This window comes from Thermobia domestica, chromosome 5, assembly GCF_964235325.1.
Source record: "Thermobia domestica chromosome 5, izTheDome1.hap1.1, whole genome shotgun sequence".
Taxonomy (NCBI): Eukaryota; Metazoa; Arthropoda; class Insecta; order Zygentoma; family Lepismatidae; genus Thermobia; species Thermobia domestica.
The window spans coordinates 101,850,001-101,874,424 of record NC_137458.1 but is presented as its reverse complement, the minus strand read 5'-3'; the positions used below and the strand labels follow the sequence as shown (position 1 = coordinate 101,874,424).

General features: G+C 33.1%; 1 protein-coding gene across 1 annotated transcript in view; it reads left to right on the top strand.

The window, feature by feature from the left end:
- The window catches only part of LOC145684675 (uncharacterized), a 106,818-nt gene that overhangs the window by 60,526 nt on the left and 21,868 nt on the right, over nt 1-24,424 (top strand). The window contains exon 5 of the mRNA XM_081757061.1: nt 12,437-12,518. Coding sequence (XP_081613187.1) covers nt 12,437-12,518 — 82 coding nt within the window. The remainder of the gene's footprint in view (nt 1-12,436; nt 12,519-24,424) is intronic.

Below are 24,424 nucleotides of genomic sequence, written 5' to 3'. Positions count from 1 at the left end.
TATAATGTCTTATTTAACACCTTACCATCATATAGTCAATCTTTCTTTTCAACAAATTGAGTTTTATTAATTCCGCATATACTACATATAACTTTCTTTAGATATCTCCCATTCTTTGTTTGTTCAATTCTAATGGTATGTCTCTTCGTATCTGTTGATTTCTTACATTTAACACAATACATTATCGTTATTATTTATTCTATAGCAGATGTTTTTTTACGAAAGCTCTCTTTCTATGTACATTATAACAAACAATAATTGTCCTTCTTCCATAGCAGAATGTTTATTTGGTTTAATCGTAATTATATCGTTCTTCTTAAAGCTAAAGGGTAAATTTTCAATCAAAGTATCACCTAAATATATTAATAGAAAGTATTTATCCAAACTTAATTCCATGTGCATTATTGTACCATTATAGAGAAATTTGTAGGGGATAAGATTTAGATTTCTGGGCTTTCGGCATCTAAGGGCATTTAACCCGTCACGTTGTTTTGAGGGATGACGTCCCTCCGCGAGCACACAATCCGGGGAAAGGGAAGGAAGAAAGGATTGGGGAAGGAAGGAAGCGGCCTGGGACCTATAAGTTAGGTACCACCCCGGCATTTGCCTGGTGTGAATGAGGAAAATTCAGGAAAACCTCATTCAGGGTGGCTGGCCTGAAAAAGTGTTTTACACTTTTTCGACCAAGTGCCCACACCGGGAATCGAACCCGGGACCGCTCGCACCGGAGTCAGAGAAATTTGTAACCATTAGAGAGATTAAATATTCTAAAGATTGGTTCCTTAACGTTTTTAGCTCTCAATCGTCATTAAAAGGGTATGGTTTCTTTTTGCATAATAAATTTAGTAGTATCGTTCCTAATCTTTTGAAAATCTTTCTTTATGTAGCTATTTTTTAACGTTTCTAATACATCTTCAAATCGTTCTCTATCGTTCTCTTATTGAGCTTCTATTGACTTAAGTTGACTAACAACATCATTCAAATTCTTCAATAATTTTTATTTTTCTTCACTATATCAACATCACCTTTTCTGTCTACAACATTACCAAATATATCCATGCTCCTTTATTATAAAGAAAATGTCCCTCCTAATTTTTCAAAACATTTCTTTAACATCTCTATTTGTTTAGGTGAATTTTTAAAATCAATATCAACATGAACATCATGCTTTTTAACAGATAGTACAATACACATTTTAAATTAATAAACAATACTCTTTTTGCATACAGTTCTGTAAAGGCCTCGTGTAAGTTTTCGAACTAGTTTATAAGTGTTTCTTACATATGTCGTAATTTTAATGGTTTTTGACCGGTGACGTGATAGTGTATTAAATAGACATCATGATAATATTTTGTGTATTTCTTTTTATTTAGTACTTCTAGAACATCTTTTGTTTATATTTAATCTTTTGGTATGTTTCTAAATTCATCAGTTAACACCTTGAACACATCTTTGGAAATAATTCTATCCTGTAAAGCTTGTAAACGAGATCACTGTAACTTCAATGGTTTTGTAGTATTATACCATGGTTTCCTTGCACAACCAGCTTTCGTTCCTTCATTAGTACTGTAAACCCAACCATTCTCTACAAAACAATCATCACAAATGTAGCTATTCATACCATTCGTTAATGAGTTACTACCACAATTACTGCATTCTAATGGTCTAGAACTATAATTTGACAATAACTCCTCTAAGGTAATTATGGGACGTAACTTTTTTAACTCTTCATCCGTGTACAAAAAATTAGGTATTAACGTTTTCCATAAATCAATAACTTTATATACGTTATTTCTATCTTTTAAGTCTATCTCACTAACATACTCAAAATACTGATAAAAATTATATCTATCTAGTGCATCTAGTGCATCCCCATGCTTCTCAAAATAATCTAAAAATCTATTGTGTATAGCTTCCATATTTATCTTAAACAAAACTTTTATGAATATAAACCATAAAAGTACTTAAACTTAATAATATTTAATCATTTTTAATCATATACATAACATCACTAAAAGAATACCCTTGATTTAGAAGATTTAACACCTTAACACAAAGATGACCACATATAACTGAATTAAAGTCTTATATTCGTTCGTCATTGTAAAATAAGTTTTTGGTACCAAGATATTGTACTGGTTGTTTAGGAGGAACACCACCATAAGAAGCAAATACGTACTTTTCGTTGTTATCTTTCCAATAGCATATCCAATGAGTAACAATGTTTTCTGATTTATCGAAATTGACTATACCACACTCATTTACATAGGGTATTCGTGGAAGTTCGTCACTCATAAATACACCTCGAAATCGTTTTATCTTTAATTTATTAACCAACCTCTCTATATCGAATTTGGTCAATGGTTTTAGTTTTTTGATTTCTTTGGTTTACCTGCTCCTTGTTTTCCTTCTATAGCCATATTGTGTCTTTTCTGTTCTTCAAGTTGTTGTTTAGTTTTCTTAGCATCAAGTACAGTTTTAGTAATCGCTGCTGCACCACCTGCTAATGAGCCAACTGCTCCTAAAGCTACTACAAAAGCTGCAATTGTAAAGATAAAACCACCCATATGCTCTTTCTTAATATTTTTCATTTGTGCAGTAGTTAGAGATAAATCCATTCCTTTACTTTCTTTAATTTTCTTGGATTTATCGTTAAGTTGTTTCTTTGTTAATACATGATTTATATTTAAATCCTTTAGTTCACTGTAAGAAACACTAAACATACAACCTTTAATAGAACACATCTTCCTATTTATTTAAAAGAAAATCTTGGTTTGTAAAAGTACAGTTGTTGTAGCTCCACCAAAATCAATTAAGGAATAATTCTCATCTGTTATCCTTATCTCAAAATTATCTACCTTGTCTTTAGATATAGGGAAAAATAATGGATAAGTAGGCTCGTAAATAATACTGTGTTTAAACTCGGCATGTGTTTTAAATGATGCTATAATTCCTGTTTCGCTATGTGTTTACTCCGTATCTTTAACAAACATACTCTCTGGTATATTACAGTGAACATTTACAGTATCAAATGTGCGAAACTTTGGTACCTTATCTCCAACATGTTTTATGTTCCTAGCTAAGTTTTACTCGCTAAAACCTAATACAGCATTAATGGTATCTAAGGTTATATCACAATGCCTGCTAAATGTTTTAACTCTATTTTTCTCTATCCTCAGTAAATTTAATATTTCTAAAAGTACCGGTGGAGTATGAAAGATTTGATTTAATATACTCTTCTAATTCTTTTAAACTATATTGACCAGGTTGAACTATAAGTTGTTTTGTAGGATCAGGATGGTTAGGTTCGTTACTACAAAAAGTAGTTTATTATTTTTTACTGTAATGTTTCGAGTTAAGTATTTTCTGTAAAACCCAACTAGTCCTATACTTAAATAGTTGTTACTGTTGTCTAATTCGTAATGGAGTTTATTCTTTAAAGCAGAAGATGAACGAGTTTGATTTACCTAGAGATATTCCAAGAGAGAAAGCAATCAAGTTAATAGAAGATATCATTCAAAAGTTAGAATACAGCTTAAAGAAGAAAAAGAGAAAACTATGAATTGTTAGATATGCATACTACACTTTGATTACGTTATCGGTTATACTTTCTGCAACAACTGGATTTATTAATATTTTTATACCTGTAACAATTTACTCAATATTAACAACGTCTCTCTTGCAACTGGAAGTGCTATTATAACAGGTTTGTCTTCTAAGTTAAACATAAGCATAAGAAAAGATGAATATAAAACCATTGTCACTTGTATTAACTCATTTAAAGAACAGTTAGAGGAGATAATAACATTAAATGGTGAAATGGATGAAGAATATATAAAGAGAACGTTTCATAAGATCAGAGAACAAATTAAAGATATAAGATCATAAAAGGTGCTAACACCCAGGGCTTAACTTATAAGGATCCGACGATTTACCGGGTCTGAATCAAAATTTCCTCTATAATAAATGAGTAAGAAAACTATTAATTGGGATGTAAAAGAGATGATAAAAGAAACAACAGCTAAGAAAAGAAATGGAGAACTTACACCTGATGATATTCGATGTCTTATTGTGGGTCCATCTGGTTGTGGTAAAATTTTTCTGTTATTTAACTTCTTATTACAGCCAGGTTGGTTAAACAATTATTACTTATACATATATTCTAAAAGCATGAATCATCCAAAGTATGAACAATTAAAAGAACGATTTGAAAAAGCAGATCTAAAGTTCAAAAAGCAAATAGCAACGTTCTTAAGCAGTAATGATTGTATTGTACCTGTTGATGAATGTGAATAATACTCTTTCGTTGTGTTTGATGGTTAGATTTTGGAGAATCAAGATACTGTTAGAACTTACTTTACGAGAGATAGACATAGAGATTTAGACTGTTTCTATCTTGCACAGACTTTCAAAAGTATCTAAACAGCTTATAAGAGATAACATTAACTTCCTATGCGTATTTACACAAGATGATGCTAATCTTAAACTTATGTATAACGAATTTGTGGAGGAGATATGCCTTATGGTAAATTTAAAGAGATGTGTTCAAAATGTTGGCAAAACGATTATGGTTTTATAGTAATTGATATGACAAGGAAGGTAAACAATGGTAAGTATAGGGACAAGAGTAAACACTATATAAACGTTTGATGTTTCTCATGGTTTACGTTTTTGGCGTTTATCACGCTTTTCACGTTTTTTCGTTTTCTATATAATAAATGGATGAGAAAGAAATTAATAAGAATATTAAGTTAAAGGAGTTCTTGATAAAGGGCTTCAAATCTTGGCAGAAAGAAAGAGCAGGCATATACGATAAATTTAAGACACAAGAACAACCTGTAATTGATGCTATCCAAAATTTAGGAAGTGAGATCAAAGAAGTAGCAGAACAAAATAACAATCTAATAACTGAACTTGTTCCTGTTGCACATAGAACGATTTCAATAGATCCTAGTCTACTAGAAACACCAAAAAATATAACTTATGATAGTCCTTCAAATAGTAGTGATACACCTCTAAAAGGAGAAATAAAGCAAATGAGAAAACAAATTAAAGACAAAGTCGAAGGAGTAGAGCCTTTAACAACAGCACAATCTTTTGGTAAGATTGAACAAAATATTGTAGTAAAAGAAATTATGTGTATTTGGAGTAAGAAGAAGATGGAAGAAAATAAAATAAGATAGGCAATTCTGAAGTTAAAGTGAGTGGTGATGATTTGATAATTAATGGTAAAACTTATAAAGGAACAGAAGGTCTATTGGAATTTTTAAGGATGAATACTAATAAAACCATTGAAGATTATGATGATGATGATTTTGAACAGTACAAGGAAATAATAATAGAATCAGATGGTGCCTTCCAAAACTATAATCGAGATAAAAAAAGTAGAATCTAATAGAGGTTCTAAGCACATTAATATTGTCAAGCCTATTTGGGGTGATTATATTAAGCCATATTTACCTCCAACACCACCAAGAAAGAAAAGACCGAAGTCTGGGGAAGGAATATAAATATACAACGAATCACCTAAAGAATATACATGGATGGACGATGTGAGAAAGTTAATTGATCGGTTAATAGTTATAGAGAAGAAAAGGCTGGTAATAATAACTTGTATAATGAGAAAGTAGGTATAGTGAGTATGATTAATAATAAGCTCTCGCAATTTTTTCCTAATGATTCAAAAGGTATTGATTATTTGATTAAAATTTTAAATACCTTACCACTACGATTCTAACGAATAAGATTTTAAACATGAAGGGAATACCAGAGTTAGATATACCAGGATTTTTGCACTGCGGGCATTTTACGAAGCTACAAGAAAGATTAGAAAGAGGTGATAAAGGTATTAACCCATTAGATTAGGCTTGGAAAGAACATGATATATACTAGAGAGACAATAAAGATACAGAGTCAAGATATATTGCAGATAAGGAACTAGAAACTAAAGCATGGAATAGAGCATTTAGTAATGATGCATCAATTGGTGAGCGATCAGCTGGTTTTGGAGCTGGTACTGCTATGAATGCTAAGGTTAAGTTAGGATGGGGATTATAAGTTTTTAAATGTTATTATGTATAATTCTTTTATGGGTACATCCCTTAAAAGCGTTGTTTTATGATTTTCTTTATAATAGATTGATAGTATTGAGAGTTACGTGTTACAAAGTTTTAAACCTAACACAAGAGAATTTAATAATTTGAATGAAGCTAACAAAGATATTGAGTTTGATTTCGACCTGGCGGATGGGTTTATAAATCCACACAAAGCAGATTGTCATATGACTTTTAAAGTTGTTGGTGCATCAGCTGGAGGGACATTTGGTCCAAAATACTATAAAGCTTGTAGATAAATTCTTACCATTCTTCTTTTCGCAAATTGAGGTTAGAAGGCATGGAGTTGTTATAGATAAGATTGAACTACCTGGAATAACATCTACAGCGATTGGAACATTAAAAATTTCCAAACCAGAAGCTGAATATCTAAAACAAGCAGGATTTGAAGAGATGATAAACTTAGTCTACGAAAGGACTTTAGCGTTTTGTAGACATTAAGATTAATTCCAGGCTTTTTAAGTGTGTATAAAGAGGTTATGTGGAAAGGTGTATTGAGAATAACATTTAAAAAAGCTAACAACAATAACGATGTCTTGTACAAACGAACTGGAACAGGCGCAGGTGCAACAGCTCCTCATGACGGAAAAATAATAATAAAGAATATGGAGATAAGAATGCCTATTATTGAATACGAATTTAATTACGCATTAAAGTTGAATATTCTTAAAGAACCTAAAATCATGTTTTCATTCCATACATATCAGTGTGTTCAGAAGACTGTTGTAGGTTCTTCCTTGGAGTTCGATGTTACTACTCAATTTAATTCTAGACAATTTGATATGACTAATTTCGTAGTTGTAATGTTTCAAACTGATAGAAGTGGTAAACAAACAGCAGATGCAAGTAAGTTCGATCATTGAAAGGTAAAGAATATCTATCTTAAGAATGGAAGGAATGAGGTAGTTTCAAAAGAATCAAGAAACTTAGATATTGCTAACAGGAATTATTTTAAGATGTATGAAGATTATACTGCATTTAAGAGAATAACATGTGGTAATATCGAAATATACTATGACCTTAAGAGTTTATAAATAACAGACCAATGTATTTGATTAATTGTAGTAAGACAAAAATAGATCTGTAAATGAGAGAACAAACATAAAACATGTAGTAGACTTTGCAGAAGCTGTAACTCATCATACTATATGCGATTTTAATTGCACAAAAGAACTTTATTTGTGACCCTAAGGATGAGAAAGTAGTAGAAGAGTTTTAGATAGTTAATTGTATTTTTTGTAATGCTTATGGAGGTTTTCCATAAACGCTATTTTAAAATTAGCAAAAGTGATTAAAAAGTTTTTTGTTAAACATAAAAATTGAAGAGTGATCATTGATTTTCTATATAATAAATACGATGGCGAGTCATATTGAGCTTTTAAATAAACTTGGAATTCTTGAGCGAAAACAAGTTATTGGATTGAGAGAACTAGAATTAGATACAGAATACAACATTAAGAAAATGGAAAAGATTAAAAGTAACTTTGAAACGACCATTTTAGTTGAATACGAAGAGTTTAAGGTCAATCTTCCACCTAGATTTACAAAACACTTAACAGATACAATGATTGATGAGATCATTAAAGACGGATTAAAAATCAAATACACTGGCCTAAAAGATATTAGCCAACTGTTGAGTTCTGTATCTAAATATCAAATGGGAAGCGGTTTTATGAATATTTTCATAAAATGAACATTTACCTTATAATAAAAAAGAAGCTATGTCTAATTATTTGAATAAGAAAAATGACGTTAAAGCATTGAGATTACTTCATATAGATGAGTTATAAAAACCGTACGAGATAACATTATGGAAATTGATTCAAACACAACGTTATATTCAAAGAGTTTTAGTACATTTAGATGAGAAATATAAGACGTTATTACCACAAAGATATAATGATGATACTGAGCAAGTGTTGAAAGACATGAAAAATATAAGCAGTTTGTTAAGTATGAAGGTTTGAAAGATTTAGATAATGGTTATAAAATACATCAGTTTTACTTTAGAAATGAATCCAAAAATAACAAGAATGATTAAAAAAGTTTTTCTAAAGAAAAAAAATGGACTGGTTAGTATGGATCTCCAAGAGAAGTTTATACTTACTAATGATTTCAATGTAATTGAAAAAAAATATGCAAACCGAAGTACAAGTAGATTTTGGTATTAACGGTTGTTTATTTAGCTTGAAGTATGACCAATGGACTGAGTTTAAGGAATCATTGTTTCCTATAGAGAACGAAGTTAACAGAAGGTTCCACTATCAGTACCCAAACTTGTAATTTTAAGTATGTTTTAAATTATAGTTAATTGATTTTAAGAGTTTTATGGTTATAAAGCTATAAAAGTAAGACCTCAAGACATTCAGAACGCAATGCCATTTTTTTATTTTAAAGATCCATATATAAATAAGAGAGTTATTTGATTTTTGTAATAATATCCTTAGACTTATGCAACCTGCAATACATTCAAAAGATAGCAAATTTGTTTCTCTATTGATTGTCGTTTGAATTTTTAAAATCGGTTAATATTTTTCGAAGTTACAGCAAATTCAAAATTTATCCTGAGAGTTATGCAACCTATAATGCATTAAGAAAATGACGGATTTTTTTCTGTATCGATTGTCTTTTGAATTTTGAAAATCGGTTAAAAAACAACGGCCATATAACGATTTTAAAAATAGCACCCACCATTACGCCAATGATGACAGGGTTGATTAACGTGTTCAAAAAATTATCATGTTTACCTTATTTGGTGGTAATTCATTGGTAATTTTCAAGGCTTAATTCGCAATTTTAACAATTCTGGTAAAACATTAAAAATAATTAGTTTCCAATCCTGTTTTCTAGATTGTGTGAACTCTCTAAAGGATTGTATACTAGCAAGAGATATTTTTATTACGGATTCAGTGACGTCATGTGTGATGTAGTATAACGAGCATTAGACAAAATCATTGATGTAGCGCCCTCTGGTGAAGACAAAAAGAGTGCTTGTATATGTACGTATGACGTTGTCTAACAGAGATTATACGACGTCATCGGTACAGCGGCATCTCACAGCTACTAGGTAGAAGTTCTGTTGAAGGAAAGAGGCTAATGTATATATGTATGTTGGTGTGAGGAGAAGGGAAAAGAATGATCATAAATCTCATGTACATGTATGTCATTGCTTTTTTCTCAACTGAAACTTGCTTCTGAAGTGAATTCTATGTGTGTGCGTGTGTGGCAAGAGTATATATGTATGTAACAGTTAGTCATATGAGAGACAAAATATATAATTGACTGTGTTCAGCATACTAAATTTTAACTTCTCATCATTCAGCCATCTGTGGACCGATTTGGATAAAAATCTATTTATTCAATCAAAGATAGCACTAAAGTTCTAAGTTTTAGATATAGGCGTTTTATGAGTAATTTTATAAAACAGTAGTTTATTTATCTTTACTCCTAATGTGAATAAGGCATCATACTTGCCATCCATTTCAAAAATGCATTTATATAATCACTCCACTTCTTATTATTAATATGATTCATAAAAATATGATGTTACTTAAAACTGAAATAGTAGTCTAAATTCTTATAGGGTAAAGCATTATTCCACAACTCGTATATTTTATGAAGATTATATTTTGGTCTTTCATCAAGTTGAACTTTTCCATTCTTATAGTCAATGTAAAATTCTAAAAACATTACTTTGATATAATTCACTTCGTTTTGTAAATCTGTAAATTTTTCTTCAGATAATTTTCAGGATTTTTTAGATTATAAGCAAACGCGTCCATCTTTCTATTTCATCATTTTGTTTGTTCATTTTATTCCAGTATGTTTTACACTCATCTCGTCTTGTATTTCCATTTCGAGCAAATTCTTGGTATTGTTTTAATTCTCCACAAATTATACACTTTTTTATGATTTATGAAATAAAAAAATATCCAAAATTGTTACTTCATTTTTGTTTGGTTTTAAATGCTATTAAAACCTATACGCCTATGCAATCTCATTTTAGAATTGTTGTTATCTAAATACATTGCGCTATGTATACTTAATTGAATCCTTCTGCAAAATGCTTTGTGCTTTATTACTGTGCTAATAGTCAAAGTACTGGGGAGAAATAAAATGTGTCCTAGATTTCTTTTCAATGTCATGTGTGTTGGATTAAAGTTTTTTTGTCTTATTCGTGCTTCTTATGCAAATGTTTTTGCGCTAGGACAATTTGAGATTTTAAAAAGTGCGCTAGAACTGATGAGATGAAAAGTGCGCTAGAACCTACATACATACCCTACTGGCATTGAATGCCGGACCCGAAAGGGTGGGAAACTCCGATGTGTCTCGCGTCGTGGTTGAGATACAAAGACCCAGATCGTGCTCTCTCAATTGCTTTTGACCTGACTGTCCCTCTGACGTCAGAATGAGATGATGGTGACACCACAGAGATTCCTGAGCGTGATCGATTACCCAAAACAGACATTCACCAATTCCATGTTTCTACATGTCGTCGACTCAACACAAAGTTCTCAAACTTGCTCCTGAGACTGCTAACGTTGACAGGTAAATGAATCAAAGGGAGACTCACCTGAGTCAAAGTACTTACATCTATACTCATTACTTCCTTGTTGTAAAATCGTGTCGTGGGTAAACGAACGAAACCTACAATGTCTTGCAGTAGCCTGACTTTGAGGGGCCAATGAGGTCGAACCAATTGAGAGAAGCAATTGATCTAACAAAGCAATTTAAATCGTCGCGTGTGAGACTGTTAAAGGGTGAAGGTTCTGAAGGTCGTTACCACTGTTTATTACAAATCACAAGTACAAAGGCTTCCTCAATAACCGCAAAGCAATAGTTAATTTACCTTTGAATGTAAAGTCAGCTAGCGACGTACAACAGAATATTGGTGTAAATAACATCTGGCAGTGAACTCCTGAAGGCTGCTTGGCTTCCCTTGATGCTTGGTTGAACTTCCACATGAAGTAAAGATGTCCTAGCTTGTTGTTACTTCATATCTCGTTACAGTAGGATATATTTAAACTGAATTCCATACCATCTTTCAGAGTCTGCGAGGTGTGCTTCATCCTAATGCCAGGGAATCGTTCATTCATTTAGAATTTTGAGGGTCTAATCTCAGGGAAAGGAACACGTTCTTCTGTACTGCTGTCATCATCAAGGAAAATTCGCAAACAAACCCATGAAATTTATATCTTAATCATTCTCAAGTTGTTAAGGAAATAAAAACTTATTAGCGTATGTTCCACTAACTTTTGAAGAACAGAAAGAAACGAAACATGCGATAATCTACTTTCTGAAATTTACTCCCCATGAAAATAATTCAACACTAATGGAAAAGATATGTTCATATCCATATCATTTATATGCACACTATACACTTTTGACACTATCCTTCAACTTATCAATTAGCAGTTCACGTTTGGAGCTCCATGATATTGTATCCGGTTGATAATTTGTAACGCAGTGGAATGCGTTTAAGCTTGGTCCTTCTAGAGCCAAAGTATTTAGACCTGCAGGTCTACATTCTCTTAGCGGGACACCAGCAATTATCTCATATCACTTCTCCGACAGAGGAACAGCAAATTGAAATATTGGACGAATGACCACCTTAGTTCCGTGTTATATTAAATACTGGCTGAATATACACATTCTTCGTATAAGGGCTGTATTTGGAACTCAACGCCTGTTCGAGTATCACCATTTATTTCAGTGGCCGCGAAACCTTTGGATTTGATATTAATATCGGTCATTTGGGATATTTTACAGGTCTCGGTACACCCCCCGCTGTACCCTGACCCGCATACAATTCTAGCTGAATTTGCAAGCCATTACTAATGGAAGTGACACCATTGATCTCAACGATCACTAGAACTATGGATTTGACACTAATATCGATCATATTGGATTAGGTTTACATGTCTCAGTACCCCATTCCCCTGTGACCCCGGCCCGCAGTAGATAGGACGAATTTGGAGAGTAATGTGATTAGTGTTTCACCATTGATTCCAGTCACGGCGAAAACTAGGAATTCGACACTAACCTCAATCATTTTTTTACTGCTTTTAACTGTCCCGGTAAACGGCACCCTGAGACCCCCTGGTTCGAATTTTAATAAAACGCTTCGTCTCGGTATGGGACCTAGACCATGGTATCCGTGACCGAAATTTGTTAACACTCGGTCCACTCGTCTGGTCCCCAGTAAGCACACATACAGAACGATAAACACACAAAAAACTCTTTATTTTATTTATATTAGATCAGTTTAGATTAGATAAAATAAATAAAGAGTATCAGCCATATTAACCTATTTATAATTCTAGGAAATGAATATGGACACGACCCTACTTGTTACCCTCGATGTGACAGTGAGAATTATGTGCTTTCATATTCTGGAAAGACTCGGTAAGTATATGAAGTGAGATTTACTTGAATCTAGTAAAGTAGCTAGGAAATATCAACATTGCCGGGATCCTTGCAAGATCTTAATATTGAGATTTAGCAGTAATAATTACTCTCCTCCTCATTTTAGCGAAGTAAGAGGAGCCAATAGCGATCCATTGTTAATGTTCACCATCACTATGTCTGCAATTCCTGATATCCTAAATTGCATTACGATAGAAGGAGTGAAAACACAACACTGAACGTTTAATGAAATACAGTGTAAACTCTGACAGTGTAAAATACATGATACACTGTGAATATACACTATGATATAATAAATTCAGGATTTTCAGCTTGACAGCTAGGCCTTGAGACTGAATTAGCTGTTTCAAATTTTGTCACTTCTTTTTGAAGCTCATTATATCGCGGTCTCGAAAATCGAGGGATGAGTGCACTGTATCTTTCCGCTCCTCTTACGATTTACTTAATAGAATAGAAAACCAATTCTGCCCAACAACAAAGTAAAATATGTCTGTGCTCTTTAATCATTTACACTGAATTATTGTTGATAGTATCATAGTAACATTGATTTGTCAATGAGTGTTTTGGTATAGTGACAGCAGGGTGATTGGGCAAAGGGATTACGAACACAGAGTAAATTTCTACACTGTAGAAAATACGTATTAATTTATTCCAAATCAAAATTTGAAAATATATTTTTTTCATACTTGTGCTTGAAAATTAAGTACAAATCTGTATAGTTGTTGTCATAGAAAAAGTTCAAAATATGTTTATGCAAATTGTTTAAATATGCGTACTTTTCAAATGTTAGGTGGCTCTGTATACTACAAAGGCCAGATAAGAGTAGACACTAACAATTGTAACAAATATATGGACCATTTCGTTGTAATCCGAGTACTGTTTGTACCACCAATCTGGTGCTAGCTATCGTCGAACAACTCCCCAAAACCATCACATAAAGTTTCAATATGTTCATTCAGTTGTTGGTCGTTTGAGGTGGGATGAGAGGAAGAAAGATTCTGACCTTTACAGGTCATTAATCTTTCAATGTTTTATGTGTCCATTGTTGAGGTTCCTAAAGTTTTGTAAACTTACAGTCTTAGCTGAGTTCAAATTCGTTTCCGTAGAAATGAAAATTAAAATGCTTTGGACGCAAAAGGGATTGGTATAAGTTATAGTTTAAAATATGACAACGCGTTTCTGGGGGTCTTACTAAACAACTATAATATACTTATGACGTCTATTCGCCTTTCTCTTATTTTTGAAGTAACACCTGCCAACAGATTTTGTGCATGTATCTGAGCATAATTTTATGAGTATCCCTTGCAAATATGGATCTAATAATGGATTTTCTCTTTATCATTTTTTTAACTTTTGAAGCACAGCATCGCGCTGTTTTGTCTATTCAAATATTTCACCTTTCTTATCATGTACTGTAGTAGTGCTTCTTAAAATTGCATAGTTGTTGCAAAATCTCATAATATAATTAGTTAATCTAGGAACAATTTCAGGGTTTAGCTATTCTTGATGTTTTAAAAGCTTTAGTAACATTTCTTATTATGTCACTAAGCTATTAACATACAGAATTGACTTCTTGACCAATGGTAATAATTTCTTGTAAAATGTACACTTATCTATATATCGTCTATCGCAAAATGACCACTTACCTCTGATTATTCGTGTATACAGAAATGTTATCGGAATAAAATGATATATTATCTGGCGTATTATTTGCTACTTGTGTTGGTATTATTTTGTGTAAACTGCTGGAGCTCATAAATACCCTTCGTACAGGTCACAAACATGATAACTATTTCACCTGAAATATGTATAGTCTCTAGATTCTTTAGAAATAGGAACAGTGTAATAGGCTGATTTTACAGCGCACAGAAAATATCATACATGTCCTCCCATTGTTGAAAAAATATTAGCTACAGGTGGTAAATAACCGTACGAAACAATGCATATTTATTTACAATTTTTACATTTTGCACAAATCTAGGAGTATTGCCTGGCTTCATTATAAATATTATTAGACTGTTGAATGAGCTAGAGGCCAATTTAATAATCTTTTGTTCTACCAAAGATTTATCACGACAAATAGTAATGGTCTAACGGATACGGGTGTCTGAAACTGGGTTCCATGGAAGTTTCCGTTATTGTTTCCAGTTCTATAAATTTTTCATTCTTCAAATAGTTTTAGAATCCGAAGCTAATAAATATCTAATTTGTAAATAATTTCTACTGACTTCCTTCTAATTCCATGATCCGCTTTATCCTATATATTATTTCTAGTCATGTTTTAAATGTTTTACTCTAGTTTGTTTTCTGAATCTTCCCTGTTTTTCCACTACTTTTTTGTTCTGTTAGGTAATCTTCTCCTTAACATACTGCTACGTGTCATTTCATCATATCTTATTTGCTAGTGGATTTGTTTTATCCAGCAAATTCTGTTCTCTGGAGTAAAGTTCTAGGGATTGAAATTATGTAGTGTTCTTCTAATTTTCTCTTTGGTTCTGACAAATATTCATCTGCAGACAATTAATTTAGTAGCTTTCTAGTATATCTATTCTAGTTTTAAGTGGAAAATGCAGTGTTTTAATCAAAACAGCTTCTCATACTAAACATGCTTTCAAAATATTATATACATTTTCCAACATTGCTAATGTTGACTATTCTGTTTGTAATAAATCCTTCCGTAATCTAATCTCACATTGTGTGGAAACAGAAAGTAACTTCTAATTAGTAAATTATAAGGAAAATTTTCATTTACAAGGGAAGTATGATGGAAATGTCCCCAGGGAATAGTAAAAACTAATTTTGCTGTCATACCTACAGAAACAGTGTTCTCTGTTATTCCTTTAATCCTAGTATCAATATTTCTAACTATCTCTACTGGTTGTATTAAATGATGTATTAAATTCTTATTTATTATACATAACTAAGTTGTGTAATCTACTTTAGTTTTCATGCACCAATTTTCTATATACACTGCTGAAAATCAACTTGAAAATACGAAGGTATGTTCTAAATGTGTGAACAAAATTTCAAGCTTTCAAAATTTCAATTTCAAATGAATAGTAAGGGCGAGAAAATATTTACTAACGCTCCTCAAAATGCCCAGATTACCGCAGAAGACCGTGATGACAGTAAACAATATTTCGTGGGACATCCCTATTAATCCTAGGATCATGTATTGTGGCTCATTCTCTTTAGAATAGAACAGCTTTTGAAACGATACAATCAAATATTTCAATCATTTACCTGAGGCGGCAAAATTGCGAAAAAGTGGAATTTTTGGTTAAAATATCTCTTTCATTTGCCTTTTTGCTGATCTTGACCCTTTTGACCCTGCATCTTAACGCAGAAATCTAGAAAAAATCCTATAAATACCATCGATGGACTGAATATTATTACAAAATTTCAATCTTCTACGTGCTAAAGTAAGCCTGTCAGAAAATAATAAAAATAGACCTAACAAAAACTAGCTTTTAAAGTAAAGAGGTTATCACCTCTTATCTCTTGAAGCAGATAGACGTTAAGCCATACTTAAGGGGTTTTAAAATGCTACTAGAATCGAATAAACAAATGGAAAACGAAATGAAAAGCTTTGATGGTTCTCTTCCAATCGAATACTCAAGACACTATCTCAGTACCTAAAAACAGATACTAGAACTCAAAGGGGTATCAGTTTGCCTCATTTCTGCATTTTGTATTCTTCTCCTGTTTTCTTCATTGCTTTTCACACACGACCTTAATTGTCACTTGACATTTTCTCACTAATGAAAGAAGAACGCTACACAGAGTGACAATATATTGCGGTGTGATGAGTCATAGAGTGAGCACCGATGATTAAACAACTCTTGATCCTGCTACTGGTTGCGCCACCGTCGCCTACTGTAAAACGTTACGTTAAGCACAATGACTCAAGTGTTTTCAGCGCCACCAATGGTTATCCGAACACTTGCTGAACTCGGCAACCAACCGTCCACCAATTTGTTGATGGTGCCACCAGTTGCCCGAGTATAATAGGCTCTATATACTTCAAGGCTACGCCACATACTGAGTCCACTGGTTGCTCCATTAGTTTCGCAAGTAGTGGCCTAATGCAGGCACGTAGCCAAGGGGTGCTCGGGGATCCGACTTCCCCCCTCTTCGAGACAACAAATTTAAAAAAAATTAAGAAAGGATGAAACAAAATGAAATGAGGAAAATAAGGATCAGCGTTAAGAGTAAAAGAAAACTACAAGAAACCTTTAGTTACTCTTTCTTATGAGAGGCGAGGTGAGCGAGATATTCTGGAAGAGTCAGGGAGTTTGACATTTCTAGAAAAGGTACGGAATTCTCAGAGTTTTTGTTACTAATAAGGGAGATTTGAAGCTTCCCAAACAGCGTGGACAGCGTGGATCAAACATGTTATTTCAAAAACAATTTTCTAGTGCCCTTTAACCTGTCATTTGGAACCGACGGTAGTTGACTGAATAATAAAAACAAAAATGTATGTGGAATGAAAGTTTTGTTAGCATTTCATTGAACAGAGAAAGGAACGCAGATATTATATAATATTTTACAATACATTATTGAGTATGTACTTTTTATAATAGTGAATGTGTATTTTTATAATAGTTAAGGTCGTAATGAAAGGAAAATTATTATATTTGAATAAACAGAGGAAGGACTAAAAAATTTAAATTTTTTCAATATGTTTTTTATATTATTTTACTCGACATTTCTTCATAGCTTGTTATTAAAATACTTACCAACATATCCTCATTTTATTGTCCTAACAAACGAATGTATGTTGATAGTAATGTAGTTGAGATGGATCAAACTCCTGAGCCTTTAGAATTTTGTGTCACCCTCCCCCCACTGTTACGAAATACTGGCTAAACGAACCAATATATGTTGTAAGACTGATCGAGCCTCTGGTGTGATGACCACACTATTTCATGTCACGGACTCCCCCACCACTTCACGAAATCTTGGCTACGTGTCTGCTTAATGTAATTTCCATTTCCTAGTTTTTTCCGAAGATTTATCTGTTCCGAACATCCAGCATCACTTTCATCTCTTGCGTTGAAATTTGTAATTTGCATAGATAGAATGAACACGCTAAAGCTCAAACGAATCATAGTGTCAGTCGGATGATGTTGGTTAGCTTATGGACCACCACTGTGTCGAGGATTCAAACCCTAGTGACCCGGAAATTCGACTGAGACTCGGTAACCCACATGATAAAAAAGATATTTTGCTTATTCCGTTGCATTTAAACAGTATTTGTTTCAGAGAGGACCACGACTGGAGATGTTATGCCCAGAGCACGAAAAACACGACGCTGAAGTTGCATGTTAATTACATTCACCAGACCAGGTCTATCGGTCTCTTGCTCCGTTTTAACTTTGGAACACGCACATGCACATAAAGTGCGTGTGTACGTGAGAGAGAGGGCGAGAAATGAAAGATGCAACGACAGGATATGGAAACGTCAAGAAAGAGAGAGAGAGAGAAACGAATATAAATATGAAAAATACTTATCATTACAGTGTATGATGAAGAATGCACACACTGTTTATTCGAATTCTCGCCAGTGATGCTTTGTAAGTTCTCCAACAGAAGATAAGTATCTGTTTGCAGCCCCACTCCCGAAAAAGTTATACTACCTCATGAGGAATCGAACCCAGATTTTGAGCTTGGAAGTTTGGTACTTTATCACTACACCGCCGATTGCTTTACCCAAACTTTCTCCAACGAATGCTGAAATATTTCTTTCTGAGAACGATAACACTAAAAGTGTTTACTTCAGATCAATGAAGTGTTTCGAAGATCCTGTTAAATCTCTTGCCCTTTCCCAACCAACTTTTGCAAATCATCTATCTCATGATAAAGGTGCTTGCATCCACATTTTTAAGCATTGCATGTCGAATATGAGAAATCGATTCTTCAATATCACTTTGTAAAAAATGCAACTTGGGAGTGAACAGGATTCGAACCTATGCTGGACAGCTGTAATAGTAGTAACTCCGTTACGTTACCGCTACACTATGAGTTAGTTATTTCCTTACAGAAATTACAAACTGGAAACTCAATCACATGAGTCAAACATAAGCAACTGATAATTAGGCACAAAAAGAGGTTTAAACCTGCTTAATATATTACATAATAACACATATACTATATATCACACATGAATATGATATGACATAAAAATGCAATTAGCTAGGCTTAAAGAGATGAATGTGCGTTATAGAAAAACTACTTCTAAAAACCGGCTAAAAAAGTGCGGGTCCCTGTCGGGGGTATATAAATTTCGACGTGTGCGTTTCCAAAATTCAAAATACGTGCGTGCATCTAACAAGGTTGTGAAGCGCCGAAAATATACGAGAGTGCTGGCAACAAGAAACAGCACCGCTCGATGTTTAGTGGGGTGATAAAAATGAAAATCAGGAAAAACCATATATTGCACCGTGAAGTGTGAAATCGGGCGACGGATGATGCGTCCCAACACCTCCTGCATGGTGTGCCAGATTGATTGCGAGCTGACACATTGGGTATATCGGTGAGCTAATGTGTTCTCTTGCTGGCAGTGCTCGCAAAAGGCGTTTGGGGCTCGTTGAATCTCAGAGACGCGCCCGCGTCGGGAGAAGTTGATGTACTACCTGAAACCACAAAACCTGCATGTACTCAGGTATAACAGGGTTTGATATATTCGACCACACCTACGGCCAATCTACGTGGGGATACATCTGAGGTACTCGTAAAATAGTGGTAGAGGAAGAGCGCGGTGAGTGTCCTATATAACGAGTGCGCATTGTGTTGTTGAGGATCGAGGGAAATCCCGAAATTCTATCATGCCACCTGGAACTAGAAGCCAAATATTACTTACTTTAGCCTTGATCATTAGAACGAACAAGCTTCTTCCTGTAAGGTGATTTGCATCTAAGTGCACAACAAATTCATTTATTCTACGACCTAGGGAGAAATTAGTGCCCATTAATAAAGGAAACCCCATTCAATCCAGGAAAAATACAGAAATAAAATCATATTATGGAGTAGGTTCGCCGTGCAAATTCAAAAGTGCGCAAATAATAACAATAACAATAATAATAATAATAATAATAATAATAATAATAATAATAATAATAGTAATAATAATAATAATAATAATAACATGTATTATAAAATTAAAAGTGACTGTGACTTATAGTCTTTTGAACTACCCGACCGATTTCGTTAAAGTACTCAAAATTGCTAATGATCGGATCTGGGAGTATTTCTATATATTCGTTTTGATGGTGTTACATAGGGGAGGGGGAGGTTGGAAAAAATCGAAAAAATGAAAAAAACTTAATAAATCTTGAATGAAACTACCAATATGGATGGAATTTTCAACATAGATTACGTTTGTGCATGGAATGCTTTTAATCATTTCACTTTGGTGGTGGAATGTAGAGATGGGGAAGAACGGGGAGATATACATAAATCAATGTAAATAAAAACAGAAGTGAATGTATTAATCAGTTAATAAGTCTTGAACTACTAGAGAGATCTGCATCAAATTTTCAACCTGGATGAAGTTCGACCCTGGAATGGTTTTCGTCATATCATTTTGACGGTAAAATTTAAGGGAGGGGAGGTGATGGGAAAGATATATACAAGAATAAATAAAGCTTAATAACTGTTGATCCACACGACCTATCTCGATCAAATTTTTAACATAGATTAGGTTCGGGCTTGATATGGTTTTTGTTATTTCACTTTGACGTTAGATCTTAGAGAAGGGAAGTGGGAAAGGGACATATATACATATAAACATAAATAAAATTTAATAAGTCTTGAACCACCGTACCAATCTCGATAAAATTTTCAACTTAAATGAAGTTCAAATCAGAGATGGGTTTTCTCATATCCATTTGATGGTGTAACTAAAGGAAGCGGGAAATATAGCAACATTTAAAAGAGAACGAAAAATTGCCGACATTAGTATCGAATCTATAATTTTTGGAGTCGCTGATATGAACAGTGACACAACTGATGCCGTTTAAATCCAAATTCAGCCCGCAACATGGAGGAGGGGGAAATATAAAAATGATCAAAATAAGCAATAGCATTGTCGAATTCATAGTTTTCCGGGTGGCTGAGATGACCAATGATACTGAAGATGCCATGCTCCGCCACATGGGAATGGGGTGGGATATATAAAATTCATCGAAAATGATCGATATCAAAGAGCGCTTTAGTAATAGTAAAAGTGACTGAATAACGGAACACATTACTATTTTTCTCAATTTAACAGCGAAGCGGGTAATTGATGCTAGTAATAATAATAGAATAATAATTTTTATTATTATTGTTAGTATTATTAGTTTTTATTATTGTTATTATCGTACTTTTGAATTTGTATGGCGAAATTAATCCATAATATGTTTTTATTTCTGTATTTTTTTCTGGATTGTTTGTGGTTTTCTATATTAGTAGGCATTAATTTCTCTCTATCGTCGAATAAATTAATTTCGTTGCGGACTTCGGTGCAAATAATCTTACAGGAAGAATCTTGATCGTTCCAAAGATCAAAGCTAAAGTAAGTAATATTTGCCTTCTAGTTTCAGGTGGCATGATAGTGTAGCGGTAACGAAATCGAGTTATGATTAATAAAGCTGTCCATTATAGGATCAAATCCTATTCACGCCGAAGTTGCATTTCTTACAAAATGGTACTGAAGAATTGATTTCTCATATTCGACATGCAATGCTTAAAAATGTGGAAGCAAGCACCTTTACCATGAGAGAGATGATTTACAAAAGTTGGTTGGGAAAGGGCAAGAGATTTAACAGGACCTTCGAAACACTTCATTGATCTCAAATAAACACTTTTAGTGTTAACTTTCTCAGAAAGAAATATTACAGCATTTGTTGAACAACGTTTTTGTAAAGCAATCGGTGGTGTAGTGGTAAGGTACCAGACTTTCAAGCGGAAAATCTGGGTTCGTTTCCGCGCCATGTAAAACAACTTTATCGCATAAAATAGTTGCTGCAAACACAGCTTTATCTTCTGTTGGAGAACTTCAAAGCATCACTAACGAGAATTCGAATAAACAGTTTGTGCATTCTTCATCATACACTGTAATGATAAGTATGTTTCATACTTTTATTCGTCCCTCCTTTTCTCTCTCTTTCTTTCTTTCTTCGCGTTTCCCTATCCTTTTGTTGCATCTTTCACTTCTCTCGTCTGGAGAATGTAATTAACTGTCAACTTCAGCGTTTCTTCTCTTTCAAAATCTTATTTGATGACTACGGATGATACTTTTTAGTGCTAGAATGAAGTTATTTTTGATCCTGTGTGTGACCCTTTTTGCATTATTTTTCAAATTTCATCATACTGTAAGTCGTGATTTTCTTTTAAATATGAGTATTTTAACTTTTATTAATCTCTACTTTTTTCAGTGGATAAAATTTGTTTAACAAACATTTCTAATGACGTCTCTTTTGTTAAATCGGCACGTGGAAGTAATTGAACAATAAAAATTAAAAAAAAGATAAGAACAACACAAAACCTCGCTACAAGACAATAAACAAATTCCCATTATAACAGTAGTTACTACAGAAATATTTATTTGTTAATTATGATTTGGAAAATTTCGTAGAAAGAACACTCATTCCAAAGTAAACTATTTCTATTGCATTTTTAGGGTGGATCACTAAGTGTTCTCGGTGCTATGCTACACGCTGCTTGTATAGTGCGGCATTGCCAGATAGTGTCGAGTGTTTACTGATGCCAGATAATAAAGGAAGTAATTATGGAATTCTGCCTAGCTACTCACTGGAGAAATTATTTTTCATCCCTTATCTTGATTGCTCCTTTCGACCTGCAACGCTAGAATCCAGCAATTTTCTCATTGTGACTACTACAGTAAACGTTCAAATTTGGCAACAACGCATTATGGCGTTTTACGCAAATTTCGTCTCAAAATCTATTTCCTTAAATGTAAATTAATACTTAAATAAAATATGAAACATAACACGGGAATCGATCAAACAATAAATTTATTTCGAGAAAAGATTGCTACTTCAAAATACTTTACGCACACAAATAAACATTTCATGAAATTGAGCACTTCTAGTAAGATCTAACAGCAAGTGCCAATTTGCGTGCTCATTGTAAAACGAATCAAATATTTTTTCTTTTATTTGTTATATTTTTCGATATCAGGAGACACAACAAAATGAATCAATGTCTTGTGTTGTAACTGAAACAATGCTTTATCTTATAGTAGAGTATTTATGATATGTATCATTTCGTTGCGCAGTAGATAAGGTGCTAAATTAAGTACTGACTTCCGATGACTACTGACTTTCGATGAGCTAAATTAAGTACTGACTTCCGGGTGGTGATCAATATTAATGAGAGTTTACTTATCAACTTATTACGATTATTAGGTTAGTAATTGTTTATGAGATATAATCAAAATCATATACTGGTAATTGTGAGAAAAAGCTGTAATTGTAGAAAAAGAACTACATTACGAGGCCGTTAATGAAATATGAAAAAAATTGCCTGAATCGCTTTTGAGAAAGTTGTCTGAAAAAGACAACATATGAAGAAACTCTCTCTTGCGGGCTTTACAGAACACATGAGTTGCAACATGATTTAACTTATTAATGAAACATTTATTTATGAAGTGTAAACATAATCACCTAAATGGTTTATAAATATTCAAAATATCACACATCAAGGCTAGAATACACCTCATGGGTCATTAAATGAGTGATCATATTTACCCCAATGTAGTGTTGTTATTAAAATATACATTTATGAAATACGAACCGAATTTCCACTCATTTTTGAGAAAATTTTCCAGAAAGAACTAATACAAGGATGGTAATTACCCATCCTGGGGTTTTAAAGAATAAAAAACAATTTACAACATTGTACATAATTGTTAGTGATACATTGATTTTCAGGTATGAACAAAATTCTTAAGAGCCGTTTCTAAGGAAATCAAAAATTTTTATTTTCATTATGCAGCAAACTAATATTAGTTTTGGGATTAGAAAGGATATCGAGAAAGCTTTTTTCTAAAATACCTTATGTAAATCATTTAAAATATTATCTTGAACAGTTTAGACTCTAAGAGAGTGAAGATATTTATGTTGTATCGAACGTACAAAGTGACGAGCAGGCGGGAAAATATTCAAAAATCCGATTGCCATAAAACGTGTAAATCCGTTGAAATGTTGAATTCAACTTCTTGACGACCTCCATACCTTCTTCTCTCTTACCGTCTCTCGAAAATAAATATGAACCAGACAACTGAAAATATTTATTACTGCATCAGTCATAAGCGTGTACCTTCTTACAATGTTAATTCAATTCATATTTCGCTGCCCAACCATGGACCATAAACGGTAATATCCAATTATACCATTACTGATATAACAGAACTTACATTTCTTTCTTTAAATTTAAATTGTCTTAAGTTTGGTTTACACTTATTCTTGAAAACATTTTCTCCATACAACACAACCTGTACTGAAATTCGTAGTACGAGGATACTGCATGAACAAATTTTTGAACTATTAAGTCTCACCTGTAGAGAAATCGATACATTCTGCGAATAACAGAACACAATTTTATCAAGAAAGAAAATTGCATATTACTGTGGAAAATTACTTTCGTTAGTTCACTGCGTAGCCCAAAAATTAACACCAGATGATAGATTGTTTCTTACTATTATCATTTTACGATATAATATGATTCAAGCACTACCAAAGCAGTTTTGTTAACGTTACAGCAAGCTCTAAAATATAGAACCGAAGCTCCCATGGGACAACTTTTCTTGGTAAGTAAATGCACAATATATTATATCCTGAGAGATTTGGACATTGGTAAACGTATGTTACTCTAATGAT